This window comes from Sminthopsis crassicaudata, chromosome 1 (assembly GCF_048593235.1).
Source record: "Sminthopsis crassicaudata isolate SCR6 chromosome 1, ASM4859323v1, whole genome shotgun sequence".
Lineage (NCBI taxonomy): Eukaryota > Metazoa > Chordata > Mammalia > Dasyuromorphia > Dasyuridae > Sminthopsis > Sminthopsis crassicaudata.
The window spans coordinates 619,109,986-619,128,010 of NC_133617.1; the positions used below are offsets into that span (position 1 = coordinate 619,109,986).

Consider the following 18,025-nt stretch of genomic DNA (forward strand, 5'->3'; position numbering starts at 1 on the left):
CCCTGAGAAAGACTTCTTGTAAAAAGAAGAAGTTTGTAGTTGTTGGAGGAAGGAAGAAAAGTTTCCCAACTGACCAGTTCCAGTTTATGGGCCAGCTCTACTCACAAAGGTTGTTTATCCTTTGTTCTCAAAGAGAAACATGGCACCTGGGAGGTGATGGCATGACACACAAGTGAGTTGGATTTAAGGAAAGGAAGTGCTGTACACATCCCCCCCCTCCCCTCCAGAGCCATTTGAGTCCAGTGGCCAGATGTAGATCAGGGTGACCGGAGATAGCTGTGGATACAATAGGAGACCTGAACTGTTATGATCTAGGAATCACCTGCCAGTGGCTGCTGAAAGTCTAACTCAGACCAGGTCTCTTCTCCCTTTCTTTCCTCGAGGGTTACTCAAAGGAACTCTGGGATGATCCTACTCACAAACACTCTCAGCACTGTTGTTTCTTTGTTTCTTGTGATTCTTGCACCCCACATTGGGTGCCATATGTTGCAATATGGGGAACCAGCTGCCAGTGGCTGCTGGAGGTCTGTAGAATGGTCCTCTTCATGTGAAAGGATGATGATGATACAAGGAGACTGAAAGGCAGTTGCTTTTCTCTGACCTCCCTCTCTCCTCTTCTCTCCAATTTATTTCATTTCCAATACACAAGGAACATCTGCATTAGTAAAGGCTGTTTTGCAACTCCTTTAAGTGTTATGATTTACAGCTGTGAAGGCTCTCTGAGAATTAACCTGCCCCTTCATCAAGGCATGGTCTTTAACATTTGACCTTTTTAAGCTAAAGTCTACAACAGTTCTCAATTTGACTGAAGTTGCACTCATTCAGTTATTAAAGCTAGGTAGCAAATGAGTCAAAGAATTTACTCTTTCACCTAGTTAAAAAAAAAAAAAAAAGTTAAGAAATTTAGTTAAAGTGAAAGCCAGAAGACAGAGGAAAGAATTCTAAGCATGAGGAACAGCAGGTAAAAATGTCAATAGTAGATAGATGGAATATTTTCTGTGTGGATATCAACTACACTAGATTGCAAAGACATATGGAGTAAAGTATAAGAAGATTGCAAAGTTAGAGGACTTTGTATGCTAAACAAAGTATTTTATATTTGATTCTGTTGGTGATAGGGAGCCACTGGAGTTTGTTAAATAGGGGAGGAAAGAAATGCTTTAAAATCATTTTGACAGCTGAGTAAAGTATGGACTTAAGTGGAAAAGACTTGTGGCAGGGAGACCAAGGGGAATGTCATCGTCAGAGGGGCTTTAGCACTTAAAGCTAATTACCAATTGGTAATTACTCAACTCAGTGCTGGCTTGATCTGTAGGTGTGGACAGAGAAGGGAGGAGAGATCAGAGGGTGGAATAGGAGAAGCAAGATCTTTCTTGGGTGGTGGAGAGAGAGGAAGGAGGTGTGGAGATTCCTATATCTAATCCCCTGACATCATAACCCTAACCTAACCCCAAAAGACCAAGAATAAAGACTTTTGCTTATCCTGTCTCCAGCTGATTCTAAGATATCCAGGGTCTCAACACATCCTTCTTAACCTCCCTCCAATTTTTGACACTTTACTTCAATCACTCTCTTTTTGATAATTCTCTTCTCTGTGACATTACTTTCCTTTTTTTTTTTTTTTTTTTTTTTTTTTTTTTCTTTTTTTAAACACTTGTCTAGTCTCTCTTGCTTCAACCAGGTCACTAAGAGTGTACCACAGGTTCTGTCCAGGCCCTTCTTCTCTTTTCCCTCTATGTTACTTAAGTTAGTTATTTCATGGATCCACTTATCTTTCTGCAAAAGATTCTTATCCTTCCTAAATCCTCTATTGACTGATAATCTGCATTTCCAATCTCCAGTAAACAACGTGAATTGAATGTCCCATAGATACCTTACACTCAACATATCTAACACTAAATTTATTATTCCCTCCAAGTCTTCTCCTGTAACTTTCCTTTTTGCTGTTGAGAGTACCACCATCATCCCCAATCACCCAGGCTCTCAAGTGAGCATTATCCAGGCCTCAACTTTGTCTTAACTCTTTCCCCTTCCCCCCCATCCAATACTGTTGTTAAGGTCTGTTATCTCTACATCATTATATTTCTCAAATACACTTAGTTCTCATTTCTCATAGTGCCACCACCCTGTGATTATCACCTCATGCCTGGGCTACTTTTTTGTTCAGCCTGTCACAAGTCTCTCTCTGCTCCAGTGCATCCTCCACTCAGCTGTCACTGAGTGTATACATTCCTATAGTATAATTCTGTTACCATTCCCTTCCGTTCCCCACCCTCAAACTCCAGTAGCTCTTTATGACCTCCAAGTATAAAGAGAAAATTGTCAGATCCGAATTTCTTTTTAATCTGTTGTTCCTTGCCCTTCCTTTCCAGTCTTCTTACATTCCTTCCTTCTCCCTGCCCCCTTTGATTCTCTGGAAATCAGGGAGCATTGCCTTATTTTTTTCCAAATGAATACTACACCTCCCAACTCTGGTATTTTTCACTAGCTTTCTCCTTCACACACCACACTCCCTGCCACCTTCCCCTTCCCTTCCGCCCCAGATCCCACCAATCATTCCAGGTTTTCAATGATTTTCTAACCTCACGGTTTCTAAGTCCCAGCTAATATTTCTAACTGCAATAGAAAGCTTTCTCCCATTCCCTTTAATCTAGTCCCTTCCCTCGGTTTATCATTTACAATTTATCTTATTTAGAGTTTGTGTATAGTTGTTTGAATGCTGTTTCCCCCATTAGATCGAGCTCTTTGAAAAAAGGGAACTTTTTTCTGCATTAAAAAAAAAAAACAAAACTTCAATGTTTAGCAAAGTATCTGAGTCAAAAGTAAGCACTTAAATGTTTCACTAATATGAACATTCTTGTACATATAGGGGTGGGGTCTTTTTTTTTTTTTTTTTTTTTTTTTACATTTTTGATAACTTTGTTACTGTAAACTGTAAAGGATAACTCAGGATTGTTTAAAATGTAATCAAATCGCATGAACAAAATATACGACATACACCGATTCCTCCCCCACCTTTTAACAGCAACAATTATTTTCTTTCCCTTGGATTCCTTTGGCATTTATATGCAATCTTTATTGGAACTGAAGTTCAAATGTTGAGTTAAATTTTTTCCTGTAGTTATACATGTATATTCTGTCATGGCTTTGATAGGAATCTTTGCATTCTCAGAGAAGGTATAATATATATATATATATATATATATATATATATATATATATATATATATATATAATATATAAACGGCGAATCAAAATTCTACTCAACAAAATGTTAAGAATTCTAAATTACTAAATCAGTCACTTTGAAGTTATTTTCAGTAAGATTTGATTTTTCGACGGCTTTGAAAGAGGCTCAAGGTGGAAGCTAAGGGTTTGGCCAGGCCATTCCGGTGGGTGAAAAGTGTTCAAAGGCTCAATGTACAAGGATGGAAAAGAGACCTTTCATAAGACACGCCATTCACCAAATTCACCGAAACTTCTAGACCTCCGGAGAAGGAAAACTAGGACTGGAGATAGGGCATGTGGGTGACTTGAGTAACAATTCTTACCCACCCCACCTCCACCGTCTCCACCCACTTTGAGTCAATTCACTGCAGTTTCAAGCTTATACCCAGATAACTAACTGCAAAGGAAGGACGAGGACACTAGGAAATCCACGCGTCGGGAGACTGACTTTCCACACTACCAGAGGAGCACCCGCCCCGGCTCGTACTCGGCACTCCGGCCCCTGCTTCGGGGTGAGGTGGGGGTAGAGAACCAGCCCGGGGCGTCCTCCCAAGAAGCGAGGAAGGGGCTCCGCCCGGTTACCTGGGCGTGCAACCTTGGGGCTACGGAAGCAGTGGCTGGGGGACTGGTCCATCCAAGTGCCAGCTTGGACTCCACTCTCGAGCTGCCCCCGCCAGGACGAGAGTGGTTGGGGCCAGACGGCTGCGACGTGGACGCGAAGGAGGAGGGGACCGGCCGGGGGAACGCGTGAAGGACTCGCGAAAGCCGGGCCGAGAGAGCTCCGGCTTATGAAGGCGGCACTGACCGCGGCTCACCCGCCCCTTAGTCCCTACTCTTAGCCCCTCCTCTGTCTTCTGCGTTCCTGGGGGTGCCGCCTCTCTTTACCACTCCTCCTCCCCGTCTCCCCATCGATCCCCCCTTTCTTTCCTCTTCTCCCCACCTCTTCCTTCCCCCTCCCCTTCCTTCCGCCACCTTGCCTCTCCTCCCTCTTACTTGCCCCTCCCCCTCCATCCTCTTCCTCGCTCTCTTCCCCGCTTTTCTCCTTCCCCTCCCTTTCTTTCCCCGCCCTCTCCCTTCCTCTTCTTATTTTGTCCTCCCCCTCCCTCCTCTCGCTCTCTCCCTCCTCCCCTTCTAGGGCGCCATGCGCAAGCTCAGTTCCTGGAGGAAGATGGCGGCAGCCGAGAAGCAGAAACACGACGGGCGAGTGAAGATTGGCCACTACATCCTGGGGGACACGCTGGGGGTCGGCACCTTCGGCAAAGTGAAGGGTGAGAGTCCCTAGGGCCGGGTCCTCGCGCTGCCGCGGAGCTGGGAAATGCCCCCCTCCGCGCCTCTTCCCCCTGTTTCTTCGCATCTCTTCATCCCGCTGGTCTCCTCCTCTTCCCCTTCCCCCCCTCTCTCCCTCGTGCGCCGGGACCCTGGAACTCCCAGCCGGGTCTGGGGGACAGCCCGGGAGGACTCCGGGTCGTCATGGCAACTGGGGCAGGGTGGAAAGGGGGCTTAGAGGCGCCCCTTGCTGCACCGGGTATAGCGGTGCTGTTGGCCGGCTGGCACCCGGGTCTTGCCCCTGGGAAGCGAGGCCAGATGCTCGCCGCCTGGCCGGAGGTCCGAACTATGGTCTTGAAACGGGTCCCGTCTTGTAGCTTCAGGAAGTTCGAGCCCCTGGAAGGTGGGGGTCCTCCCGGCTCCCACTGCTTCCTTTTTTGGACCGGGGTCAGCCCGTTGTTCCCCAGCTCCTCTGGATGCTCAGCTTTGACTATATTTTCGTCTTCTTAATGAGGCGAATGTATTTGGCTGTGGCCCAACTAATTAGTTAAGGTGACACGAACCCGACCCCCCAGCCTGTTAAGTTCTGGAGGTGCCATATAGAACACGATACCTGATCTTAGTGGAGTGCTCATCTTCAGGGGTGTTGAACTGCTCCTCCCATTTTGATGTATTTCTGAAAGGTCTGTGTTTTTGACTATGTACTCTTTGCCTTTAACTATTTTTGGATAATCAGTAAGTGCCCTTTATTCCTTGTATGCCAAATTTGTTAGCTATTTTGCATGCTTACACCAAATAAGGCTTTTAGTGGTAGGTGCTGTTGACAGCATTACCATATATGATGATACTCACTTTTTGAGAAACAAAAGTAAAACAAATTATTTCACAACTGATCAGAAAGAAAAACTTACAGGATTCTCTCCCCAGCTCTCCTGTTTCAACACGATGTTTATGATATGAAATACTAAGGAACTTTCTGTCTCCTGTTTTTAACCAAATGCTCAAACATTGCAAAATGGGTGCTATTTAAACTTTTAACATGGGCCACTAGATAGAATAATGGATAAAACAAGCATGGCATTTATGATAAGTTATAATAAGAAATGTTTTTTCCTTTCCTTTAATTTTTATGTTATGTTAATTTTCTATAAGTAACATACTTGGTGCATAAGTGCTAAGTATTTGTTGTGATTTGAAAGGTATATAAATAAAAGTTTGGTGAAATAACTAAATAATACTTGCTCTTCTAGAGCTAAATAAGCATTTTCTGATTTTATCTAGGGATGGGAGAGGAGAACCCTCCTTTCTCTTGCCCTTTCTGAGTCATAGAAGTGGAAAATTGCTGTATAGCTCACAGGGAGAAACTGCCTAACACTACTTGTGAAAATCAGCAAGGCCAACAGTAAGTTGAATAAATGTAAGGAATTTAAGCACAGTGACAGAATAGGTTAATGATAGTTATTAAGGTGGGTCTCTACTAGGGTAGGATTTGTGTAATCCTCATAATGTTTGGCTGTGATATAGGATAGAGCTTTATGAGTTTATTATTATTCTTATTTGGAAAAAAAAAATTTGTTAGCATTCCAAAAGGATATTAAATTATCCTTGATTATTTTATCCTGAAATCCTACTTGAATTAAAACTAGGATTGTTTATCTAATATTAACATCATATTTCATTTTGTCATTGTTGACAGCCTTCTTCCCCTTCCCCCTCCAAAAAAGATTTCAAATCTATTAATATTCATTTAAGATTTGAAAATATCTAAGGTTGAAAGGCAAAATGAACAAATTGCTTAAACAATTTATTGTAAATTCAGTGAAATCTTTTTGTTTGCTGCTATGGCAGAGGAAAAAAAGAATCCTTTGGTAACTTTAACTGTAACATTTTGTGAGAAAATACTCTATGGAAATCATTATTAGTGGAAGAGATCTTGCATATAGTAGGTAGATGTTAAATGAATGGATTGTTAAGCATTCTCAGACTTTTTTTTCCCCTCTTTAACTGATAGATTGCTTACTTAATTTTTAATACAGCTAGGACTATTGGAAAAGCATTTTAGTCTTGATATTTTCTTTTACATAAAACTTCATAATTCACACAAAGTACTTTTTTTGTTGTTTGATTGTTTAAATCACCATTTCAGATAGGTAGTGCAAGTAATTATTCCTGTCTTACCTATTTATAGGTGAGAAAAACTGAGATTTAGGGTTGTTATGGACCTTATTCCAGGTTACAGATAGTATCTTAGTAATGAGTCATTTAGTCCTGACACCAGCATAGACCTTCTCAGATATTTAACTCTGTACACTTTCCTCCAAATACCATAGTATTGAGTCAGTTATTCCTTGAAATTATAATGGCTCTTTTTTGTTCTTGGTTGTTCAGCCATCAATACCAGTAAGACACAGTCTTTTAATTTTGTGTGTGTGAGACAGTTGTGCGTTATTTCCTGTGTCTATATTATTAAAATTTTAATTCCAAACATTTGAAATTAACATTAATTCTTAGTTAATGGCATTTTGCCTGAAATGATTAATGTTTCCAAATAAAACCAGTTTCTTAATTTAGATTAAAATGGATGGATATAGAAAAAATTTAAATATTTTATTTCAAAATTTATATTTACTAATTCTCTTAAAGTACTCCCTCCCCTCCTTTCCCTTAACTTAACTGGGTCACTATCTTACTGTCATTTAGAGCAAGTAGAAGCATTATAAAATGGAGAGAAGACACATTTTTAGGACAAGTGCTAGACAAAAATTGCCTTACCTTGATGACTAGAGATTATTGTATCAGATATTCTATTTAGAGTCACATTCTATCAGATTTTAATCTGCTTAAAAATCAAGATAATCATTTGATCTGGATGAAAGCATTTATTACAGTGTTCTAATGCATTTAGACATTGTTACTTGTGGAAGAGCTAGAGATAACTTGGTCTTGTTATTCAGTTTATAATTTTGCATTTTTGTAAGTAGGAAAATTTGAGCTTCAGGACCTTTGTTATGACTTGCAGAACTATCTATGACTGAATAAACATATGCTTTTATCTTTCTTGTTTGGACTCCAAGCTGATTATTCCAGCTGAGCATTGTCATAAATAAAACCCTTGGGAAGCTTTTGGTGATAAGATTTTCTAGTATTGAATAAAATGGGGAGTACTTAGTGATGCAAATTCAGATAAAAGTTTTTTCTTAAGTATGTCTGGGTACTGGAGCCTTTTAGACTACTATTAGTGTGTTATAGATGATTAGAAAAAAAAATTTAAACTCACTTTTTATAAAAGTTTGTCTTGATTTGCAATAAAATAACATTGCACTTGTCAGGAAACTTGACTTCAAAGCTATGTGAGTTTAAAAAAATCAAAGAATTACTCTGGATCTCAGTTTCTTTATCTGTAAATTGAGTACTAGATGACGTAAAGCAAGGAAACAAACATGTATTAAACACCTGTTATGTACCAGGCCCAGTGATAAGTGCCCTACAAATATTATTTCATTCAGTCTTCATCACAGACCTGCAGATGTAAGAACATCTTCCTTTTATGGTTGAGATATTGGAATTTGAACTCAGATCTTCCTCACTACAGATTGGGTGCTCTATTTACCACAGCCACCTGGCTTATCTTATAATAACTCTTCCAGCTCTAAATTTTGGTGACAATGATAAAAGTTGAAAAGGACCTCTGAGGCTATCTTGTCCCTTCATTGAAAAATTATTATTTATATATTTTGTTTTTATGTTGCTTGCATTTTCCCCAGTTTCTTTAATCCTTCCCCCTCCTGAAGACTCATTTCATATAACAGAATATTTTAAGGAAAAAAGATTGAAAAGAAAAAAAACAAATCAGAAAAGGTGATATGTCATTTGAAAATATTTGTAAATTTATGCAGGGATAATTATATCTCTGTAAAGTAGGGGGAATGACTTCTCATTTCTCTTCTTTTGGGTCCTTGTTCTTTATAATTTTACAAAATTCATTTTCTATTGGTTGTATCAATTCCCTTTTTTGTTACAGAATCCCAGTTAACTAACTTGCCATTTCTCAAACATAGCAAATAAAATAATAGAGCTAGGATTTGAATTAATTTGCAACTCTAACTTCAAATCTAGTGCCTATCATTGGAGCGGCACCAAGGCCTGTACTCTAAGCCTCATTTTCTTGTTATATATTGTTCTAAAATATCTGGCTATCAGATTTCCTATTCCTCAGACAATGAAAGAAAAAAATTAGTGTCTGCTAGAAGCATAATTTGAGATGTCAAACAAACCAGCTGATGATAAGGGAGATGAGGGACAAAAAGCTCAGTGGGGCTCTCACATTTACCATTTAGTGCTTTAGAATTTAGCCAGTTCTAAAACAGAACTTTAGCTTTCTCAACTCTTCTGAACTTGTGTTATTGTCCAGAGTTGCTTCTTGCTCAGTTAAATTTTCAACTTCTCCATCATTTTCTCTTCAATTCTCACTCACATTATGCAGCATATCTCAAAAGCCTTAATGCAGTTTATTTATTCATTAATTAATTTTATTTTTACAGCTAGGAAGTATGAAGTGTCTGAGACCAAATCTGAACTCAGGTTCTCCTGAGGTCAGGGTTGTTGTTCTAACCAATATACCACCTAGCTGCCCCTTAATGTAATTTTAATTTATAAAAGCTAAAATTGTTCTGAAATTTTTGTAATATTTTTGCATATCTAGTCAGTTGTCAAAATCTAATCAGTCATCTAGGTGGCAAAATGGATTGATAGCTCATTGTTCTCAGAGTCAGGAACACTCACTTGAGTTTAAATCTTACCTCAAATATTGCTCTGTGACCATAGCAAGCCATTTCTCCTCTTTGTGCCTCAATAAATCATTATACTAAGTGCTAGATACTGTACTAAGGACTGGGGATATAGAAAGAGGCAAAAGGCAGTTTCTTGACCTCCTAATGGAGAGGGACAACATGCAAAGTAATATACAAAAAGCAAGCTATATATAAAATAAATAGGAAATAATAGTATTTTACTTTTCCAAATACATGTAAAGATAGTTTTAAATATACATTTTTGTAAACTTTGTGTTTTTTCTTACTCCTTTCCTTAAATCCTTCCCTCCCCAAGATAATAAGCAATTTGTTATAAATTAAATATATACAATCCTCTTAAACATATTTCCATAAATAGGAAATAATTAATAGAGGGAAGGTACTAGAATTAAGAAGTTTTGGGGAATACATAGTAAATGAAGGGATTTTAATTGAGACTGAAAGGAAGCTAGGAAGGTCACATGGTAGAATGAAGGAGAAAAGAATATTCCAAATATGAGGTATAGCTAGAGAAATTATCAGAACCAAGAGATGGAACATTTTGTTCGTGGAACAGTCAGAAGGCAGTGTCATTGGATCAAAGAGTCTATGTTGGGGGGAATAAAGTGTAAGAAGACTGGAAAGGTAGGGGGCTAGGTTAGGGGAATAAAGTGTAAGAAGACTGGAAAGGTAGGGGCTAGGTTATAAAAGCTTTCAGCTTTGAATGCTAAATAAAGCATTCAGTATTTGAATCTGGAGGCAGTAGGGAATTGCTGGTATTTATTGAGTAGAGGTTGACTGACATGTGTTTTAGGAAAATCACTTTGGTGCTTTATTGGAGGGTGAGTTGGACTGGGGAGAAACTCAAGCTGAATAAATCCCCTACTTGGGCCATTGCAATAGCGGTGGCAATGTCAGAGACAAAAAGAGCATATGGGGAAGAGATGTTACAAAGGTAAAATTGACAGGCTTTGGCAACAGATTGGATGTACAGAGCTAGTGAGGAGTTGATAATTTGCTATGTTCTAAACCTAAGATCCTGAGAATATGGTTTTGCCATATTCTCTACAATGTAGTGCGAAGTAGTTTGAGTGTTTTCTCTCTCTCTCTCTCTCTCTCTCTCTCTCTCTCTCTCTCTCTCTCTCTCTCTCTCTCTTTTAATTAAAGTGTTGTTGTTGTTTTTTTTTTTTTTTTTTTCCTGAGGCTGGGGTTAAGTGACTTGCCCAGGGTCACACAGCTAGGAAGTGTTAAGTGTCTGAGACCAGATTTGAACTCGGGTCCTCCTGAATTCAGGGCTGGTGCTCTATCCACTGCACCATCTAGCTGCCCCTAAATTATAGTTTTTATTTACCAGATATATGCATGGGTAATTTTACGGCTTTGACAATTGCCAACCTTTTGTTCCAGTTTTTCCCCTCCCCTCTTCCCCCCTTCCCCCCCCATGGCATGTTGACCAATACATGTTAAATATGTTAAAGTATAAGTTAAATACAATATATGTATACATGTCCACACAGTATTTTTCTGTACAGAAAGAATTGGACTTTGAAATAGCGTACAATTAGTCTGTGAAGGAAATAAAAAATGCAGGTGGACAAAGAGGGATTGGGAATTCTATGTAGTGGTTCATAGTCATTTCCCAGAGTTCTTTCACTGGGTGTAGCTGGTTCAGTTCATTACTGCTCTATTGCAATTAGTTTATCTCATTGATTGATTTAGTTCATCTCATTGTTGAAGATGGCCTCGACCATCAGAATTGATCATCATATAGTATTGTTGAAGTGTATAATGATTTCCTGGTCTGGCTCATTTCACTCAGCATCAGTTTGTGTAAGTCTAGTTCTCTTTTTTACATGTCAAGTTTAAGTTGTCTATTTGGTCATCCAAATTGAGATATCTGAAAGTCATTTGGAGATAGAAGATTGGAGGTCAGCAGGGAATTTGGAGCTGGATAGAAAGATTTACATCATTAATAAGTTGGTAATTAAATCTGTGGGAGCCAGTGAGATCACCAAGTGAAGTAGTATGGAGGGTAAAGAGGAGAGTCCCTGAGGGACATCTATGGTTAAACTTGTATTCTGGAGCCTCAGTTTCCTCATCTATGAAATAGAGATAGTAATAGTACCTACTTTCCAGGATTGTTATGAGGATTAAATGTGTAAAGCTCCTTATAAAACATAACACTTTAAATGCTGTCATTATTACTAATAAATTTAGTCATTTTGGTTTTATAACATTTCTTATATATATTCCTCTTCTTTCCATTCCATTCATTCACTATTACCTCACTGTAATCTGCCCTTCATGTAGCTTTCTTTTTTTTTTTTTTTTTTCTTTTTTTGAGGCTGGGGTTAAGTGACTTGCCCAGGGTCACACAGCTAGGAAGTGTTAAGTGTCTGAGACCAGATTTGAACTCGGGTCCTCCTGAATTCAAGGCTGGTGCTCTATCCACTGCGCCACCTAGCTGCCCCTCTTCATGTAGCTTTCAAAGTGATCTTCCTGATGTATAGATCTGACCAAGGTCACACCCCTCTTCAGCAAACTCCATTGGTTTCCTATTACTCCAGGATCAGATATCAAGTCCTTTGTTTAGTATTTGTACTCTTCACAACCAGTATTCTTCTTGCCTAAATGCTTTTCTTTATTCTCTTCCTTCCTAATGTTAATGTTCCTTGCACATAACACTCTCATCTCCTGTCTATTTGCCTTAGTACTTTATGTTCTCCATGCCTGTAATGCTGTCCCATTCTTCTATGTCTTTGAATTTCTGGCTTCTTTTAAGACTCAACTTAAGCATCTACTTTCTATAAGAAACCTTTCTCAATCTCCAGTCTAGGCAGTTATAGAATGAGGCGTGCATTCTGAAACATGGCCAGTGTTTGACAAAGAATTTTTAAAAAATGTACCCCAAAAATGAGTAGAAGGGGACACAGATGTAGCAATTTTCTTACTACTTTATTAAACTTTTAGTGTATAGTAAGCAGTTAATGCTTGTTGATTTACTTAAAGTAAATACAAAAGTACTACAAAGAATTTCTTATAATTTTCTTGACTACTTTGAACCTTGAAAGATTGTGTTTACTGATTAAATTCACAATCAAAAAACTTAAAAAGCTGTTAGACATGAACTTAATGTAATGATGTGTCAAAGGTATGTATTTTTTTAAAGTTATCTTTTAAAAACACTATGGTCATTTCCCCAAATGCTCCTTCTTTCATTGAATACTGCCATGCAACAAAGAAAAACAGTTAAAAGAAAATTGGCAGACAACATTACTGAGTCTGCATGTGTGGTTATATAAGCAGCATTCTTTGCCACTAATCCCCTAATTCTATCTAGTGGACAAAGTGTAGTTTATTGTTTGATTCCTATTGCTAGGATTGGTTTTTGGAGTTAATTTGGATATTGCTGCCTATTGTTTTCATTTATATTAATGTAGTCATTGTGTTTATTTCACATTTCCCTGTTTCTCTAAATTTTAACTTTGAAAATGATAAACTTTTGTTAAAAATGAAATGCTCAAAAGGACTTAATTCCAGTATATTCAACTCCTGATTACCTATAGATTTTATAAGGACTTTATTGTTGATGTAATTTATGTTTGTTGTATTATTGCATGTAATAGAGACTTAAGAAATCCTGGTTTGATAGCATTGGGCAGAATTGCACTTATTGATGGCCTCTGTCATACTATAAAAATAGACCTAGCCATTATCCTTTCTGTCACCAACTCTAAAGGAAGCAGTGTATGATTTTTTGGATTACTTTTTAAAAGATTTCCCTCTGTTGGTTTTGATAGCAACCTCCCTTTGGTTAGTAGAAACTTAATTTATTACAACCCATCAACAAGAGTAAATTGGGATTTTGGTATAGTTTGGCAAATTATAGCCAGTAAGCAATACTTTTGATCATGAAAAATCATTTGATAGTGATTTGTTTTTTAAATGAATAATGTATTAACCTGTATTTCTAATTAAAAAGAAACTGAATTATCATTCCTATTTTTATGAAAATAAACCCAAAAGCTATTTACAGTATGAATCAAGGCATATTCAAAAGATTTTGTTTTTAAGCTAATATCTTTTTGCATTCCCTGAAACCTTTACAACTTTATTCCATTTTATAATTTTTTATAATTTTGCATTGTGACAAATATAATTTACTATAAGCAAATCTTGCCCCTGGAAAGGTGCATTGATTGGTCAAAATGTCAGTTATTTATTTAGTAAACAAAATATAAGACATATAGTATCTAAAGTAGGCATGTTTCCTCAAGGTTTAACAAAACCTAGTTAATATCTGTACTTTAATTTTAACATCCAGTGTAACATAACTACTAACTTTCTTACCAAAATTTTTGACATTTTTTTTTAACCCATTCAAGATTACTACATGAAATATTCATTTAGAAAATAAAAATGGGGGCAGCTAGTTGGCACAATTGATAGAGCACCATCCCTGAAGTCAGAAGAACCAGAGTTCAAATCCAACCTCAGACACTTAATGCTTCTTAACCCCAGTTGCCTCACCAAAAAAGCAAATAAATAAAATAAAAATGATAGGAAAAGGCCCCCCCCCCCAAAAAAAAAATTAACAGGCTACAAAACAATGTCCAGCATTCCCTTTAATTTTCATGTCATTAAAATACGAAAGTAAAAGTCAAATGTCCTTCATTCCATGGTTTGCTAAGCTAACCCAGCAGGTTCTGCTGGATTTGTTGGTACTGTCTCAGTGTCCTAGTAGAAAGGAAAGTGGTAAGCTTGTGACGACTTTGAGACTGGTTACTTTCTCAAACAGTTACTTAGTCTGCAAAAGTACAAAAGACTAAATTGTCATACATACAATTCTTACATGCAAATACATACAAATCACAAAATTGTGATTCATAATCAAAATTTTAATTTATCTATTTAAATAAAATTCAAGTTTATAAATTTAAAACTATGCAAATACTGTTTAGTAATGGTGGTTGGTGGGGGGGTGGAGGGTGGGGAGTGCAATACTGGAACTAATCTGTGTAAACAGAAATCTTATAGTCAAAAAACCCCCCAAAAATATACTTCAATCCACCAAATAGAAGAGTTTATAATAGCTGTGTGTTCCCTCTCAAAGTGGCACTGAATCAGGCATGCACAGTGAAGCTGGAAATATGAATAGTTCTTGGTTAAATTTCTGATGTTTGAAGAATGGCTTAAAAAAAAAAAAGGTAGGAAAATGCAGTTCTATAATGCAGTTGAAAAAAGCCACTTTGTTAATAATAATAATAAAAAAAGTCCTCCATCTTCTAAGTATACATTTCATGGAAAACACTAAAATGGACTCTGTAAACTAAAATACAATATTGCTATACTATCTGCATTAGTTATAGCTGATAACTTAGGCATTTTTGTCTTAAAGTACTAGCCAACATATCATGGCTATCATATATAGTATGACTTGGTTTTTTTTTCCTTCTGCAGAGAGGATTTTTCTGGTAGCCATCATCAATAAAAGGCCAGTCCACGTTCTCACTTATTTTAAAAGAAAACTTTCACCATAGTAATTTGCACAACCTTTCAAGTAAACATTTCTCTATCTGTGTAGAAAAGGGGGAAATGGCTATGTTCATGCCTGGTTTTTATGTTCACGGTAAGAGGTAAAGACAATTGTAAAATGGAAGATCATGGGAAAGAACAGAACGACTGTGGGTCATAAGAAAAAAGGAAAACCAATTTTGAATGATGACTAAATATTTAATTTAAACATTCAGATCATAAGCTAGTAGTAAAGTGGACTCTGAATTGACTTGTAATTAGCTGCCTTATGTGTGTGTGGCTCTTTCAGTAGGAAGGAAGTCATAAATGTCAGGTTGAGGCTGTGTACTTTTTGTTATTTGTGTATGTTTCTCACTGTGGAGACATTCTGGATACTCACTGAAGTAAACAAAATAGCCATTTTTCTTTTAAACTGAAACTACAGCCATGACAGGGACTTGGGCTGCATTCTGTAGCATTACTTAGCCTTTCAATAGGCTGATGGTTGTAATGCTATTATTCTGAAAGAAACTGAACATCACAGGGCATAAAGCTAAAGGAAAAAAAAAAGATTGGTCATTTATCCTAATAAGCAAGTGATCATCACAGCTGCCTTAGCAAAAAAGAAAAAAAGAAAGAAACCCCTTTTGAACCACGAAGATGGACATTCAGTAGTTATTATATAATAGTAAATTTCCTAAAGAATAAAAACTATGTGACTGGGAGAAAAATATAATACAGATGTTAACAAAAAAATTCAAATATTTGTTCATAGAAATTGGGTGACTATATTAGAGTCTCATGATTGGGTCTATCAATTATGCTACATGGATACTAGTCATTTTCCTAAGGATAAAAATCTCAAATGATTTTCAAAGTCCATTGGGTTGGTGGATATATAGTTTTAGAACTGAATTCACATTTCTTTCATCAACTGAGAATAGAAACTACCATTTGAGAAATGCTGAGGCCCAATACTTTTAAGTCTTCTAATTCTGAAAGACAGACTCTCTTTAGCTTCTGCTTCAATTGGAAAGCCACATCATGTCCTAGTATAGGCTGTATACAATATTCAAAGCAAAGTAGGTATACAAAAAAACAAAAAACTGTGATTAGTACAAAAAAGTAAGCAGACCAGATTTAATCAAGATTATTTCAGGACAAGAGTCCTTCCTAATGATTTCTCCTCAGAACCTGTTCCTGTTAAATGGTTCAGTCAAGATAGTCCCAAATTTGCATACAATCCTATATGCCTTTCTTTGGCTAGAGGAAGGAGCTCTACTAGGATGCTCAGCAGCAGATCATTCTTATGTGTTGAACAAACTGGGAGTTCTTGGTCTCTTGGTGCTACTGAATCCATCCTTTGAGAGTCTTGAAGTACAGAAAGTAATTTTTAAAGTTAATTTATGGTGTTAATTTTTTCATAGTTATTCTTTTAGCAGATTCAGTCAACTAAGAGCCAAATTAAAGGTCAGAAGATCATTCTGATACAATGATGCTTGAATTTGCAAGGCAAAATTTCTCTAATTTGGTAGAAGTCAGTAAATCAGGTCACATTGGTAAATTGGGTATTTTTATCATCAAGACTGAAGACTGTCCCTTTTCCTCACGATGTAACATCTGGAAATTTTTGATTTTCCTGGTGATGGCACAGTGTGAGTACAAATGCCTTTGGATTACTCTGGCTGTCAACCAAGGAGGAAAATCCCATTCACAAACCTCTGTAATTTAATAATCCTATGGGATTTTTCTTGAGATATCCTTCCATGAAACCAGTATCACTGTGCTTAATATAGAAGGGTGGAGAGGACTTTGGCTAAGACTTTCATCCTTGTGCTTCAGCTTTGTTTCCTCCAAATGTGGCCCACTTCCATGCCTGCGCTCTGAGCTTCAGTGGAGTTCTCAAACATTTTTCCTGTTTGGCTGGAAAAGTTCATTGCTGTGAGAGAGTTCTCTGACACACTGCACATTGGAGTTGAGAAGTGGGAAAGCCAGGCTTTCCTCTGCTGTGGAATTCTGTAATTCTCATAGAAAAACATTCTATATTTGAGGAGCCTAAATGCTGTCATTCAGCAGTCTGCTCTGTTCATCTTCAGCACATAGTAACTTCAGGTCTTTTGTCTTATTTCTTACTTTGTTTGGCTTGTTAAAAAATTCATAATCTGTAGAGACTGATGCTTCTTGCCTGCTATCATAGAAAAGATATTGCTGTCTTCTAGGTCATTTAATAACTGCAATTGCCTTGGTTCCTTTAAAGTTCCTTTGGAACAATTTGAACTTTACAAATATATATATAATTTTTTTCTAGGACATCCTGCCTAGCTCTTTCATATGTAACCCCCTCCCCCCAAAAAAAACCAAAAAACAAAAAACCCTTGAATTTTAGAACAACTTCTGGAGCTTAAAAGTTGAGTTTGGGGATTATTGCCATTTGATTGGCAACATTATCTGTTCTGGAAAAAAATTCACAGGATTTTTGAAAAACTTTTTGCTTAATTATTTCTGAATAAAAATTTACTTTGACTTCCTACTGCCCTTTCCTCTTGGACCACTAGCTCATAGTCTATCAAGCACCTTTCTTATCCTAGGTGAAGATGATACTCCACTAGGGCTCAGCTTTTGTCACTCAAAAATGACCTTTGTCAATGAGCAGTTGGCAGAGGTCCCTGGCTTTCCTATCTATTAGAATCTCCACCACTTTGTTCCATCTTTACTAAAGATTTTAACATCCAGATTACTAACTGGTTGATTCTGAATTAAAGAGTTTGTTGTGAAAACAGGAGAATTAGTGGGATCAAAAAGCTCAAGAAATGGATATAGTATAGTGGACAGAGACAAGGTTCTAAATTTCTGTTCTTGGGGAAGGCATCTGACTGCTAGAATGTGCATGGGTTGAGAGTGCTGAACTTTCTGTTTCAGGGACACTTGCTGATGGAGGGCCTTTGTTCTTGAGATTGGCAACTGGTTACAGTTATGTTGACCTTTTCAAAGAGGAGTAGCAATTTCTGATTGCATTGGTTCTTTCTTGCTTTTTTCAAATTACCTTTACTGTGGAAATGAACCAGTCATGGTTTTGTCCAGTTTGATTGTTTTCTGGTTTCATTTAGTCAAGCTAGGATAGACAACATTAATATTAGTCAAAACTGCCAGTCAGTCACTGGGACATCTGTTCCTAGCATTGAGTTTACCCTCGAATACCATCTCAGGAAGCTCCAAACCTGGAGCTG

At 37.5% G+C, this 18,025-nt stretch overlaps 1 protein-coding gene and 2 pseudogenes across 2 annotated transcripts in view; 1 reads left to right on the plus strand and 2 right to left on the minus strand.

Moving 5' to 3' along the window:
- The first annotated feature begins 4,264 nt into the window (after window positions 1–4,264).
- The window catches only part of PRKAA1 (protein kinase AMP-activated catalytic subunit alpha 1), a 55,409-nt gene continuing 41,648 nt past the window's right edge, over window positions 4,265–18,025 (plus strand). The window contains exons 1-2 of one of the 2 annotated variants that reach the window (XM_074282601.1): window positions 4,388–4,496; window positions 5,776–5,896. Coding sequence is in view for 1 of the 2 variants with exons in the window: in XM_074282600.1 (XP_074138701.1) it covers window positions 4,370–4,496 (127 nt within the window). In the remaining variant the exon portion in view is untranslated. Of the gene's footprint in view, window positions 4,497–5,775; window positions 5,897–18,025 lie in introns of both variants that reach the window. The other variant, XM_074282600.1, reaches the window with a different exon arrangement.
- Window positions 16,270–17,129, minus strand: LOC141552263 (growth factor receptor-bound protein 10 pseudogene; annotated as a pseudogene).
- Window positions 17,126–17,999, minus strand: LOC141552264 (growth factor receptor-bound protein 10 pseudogene; annotated as a pseudogene).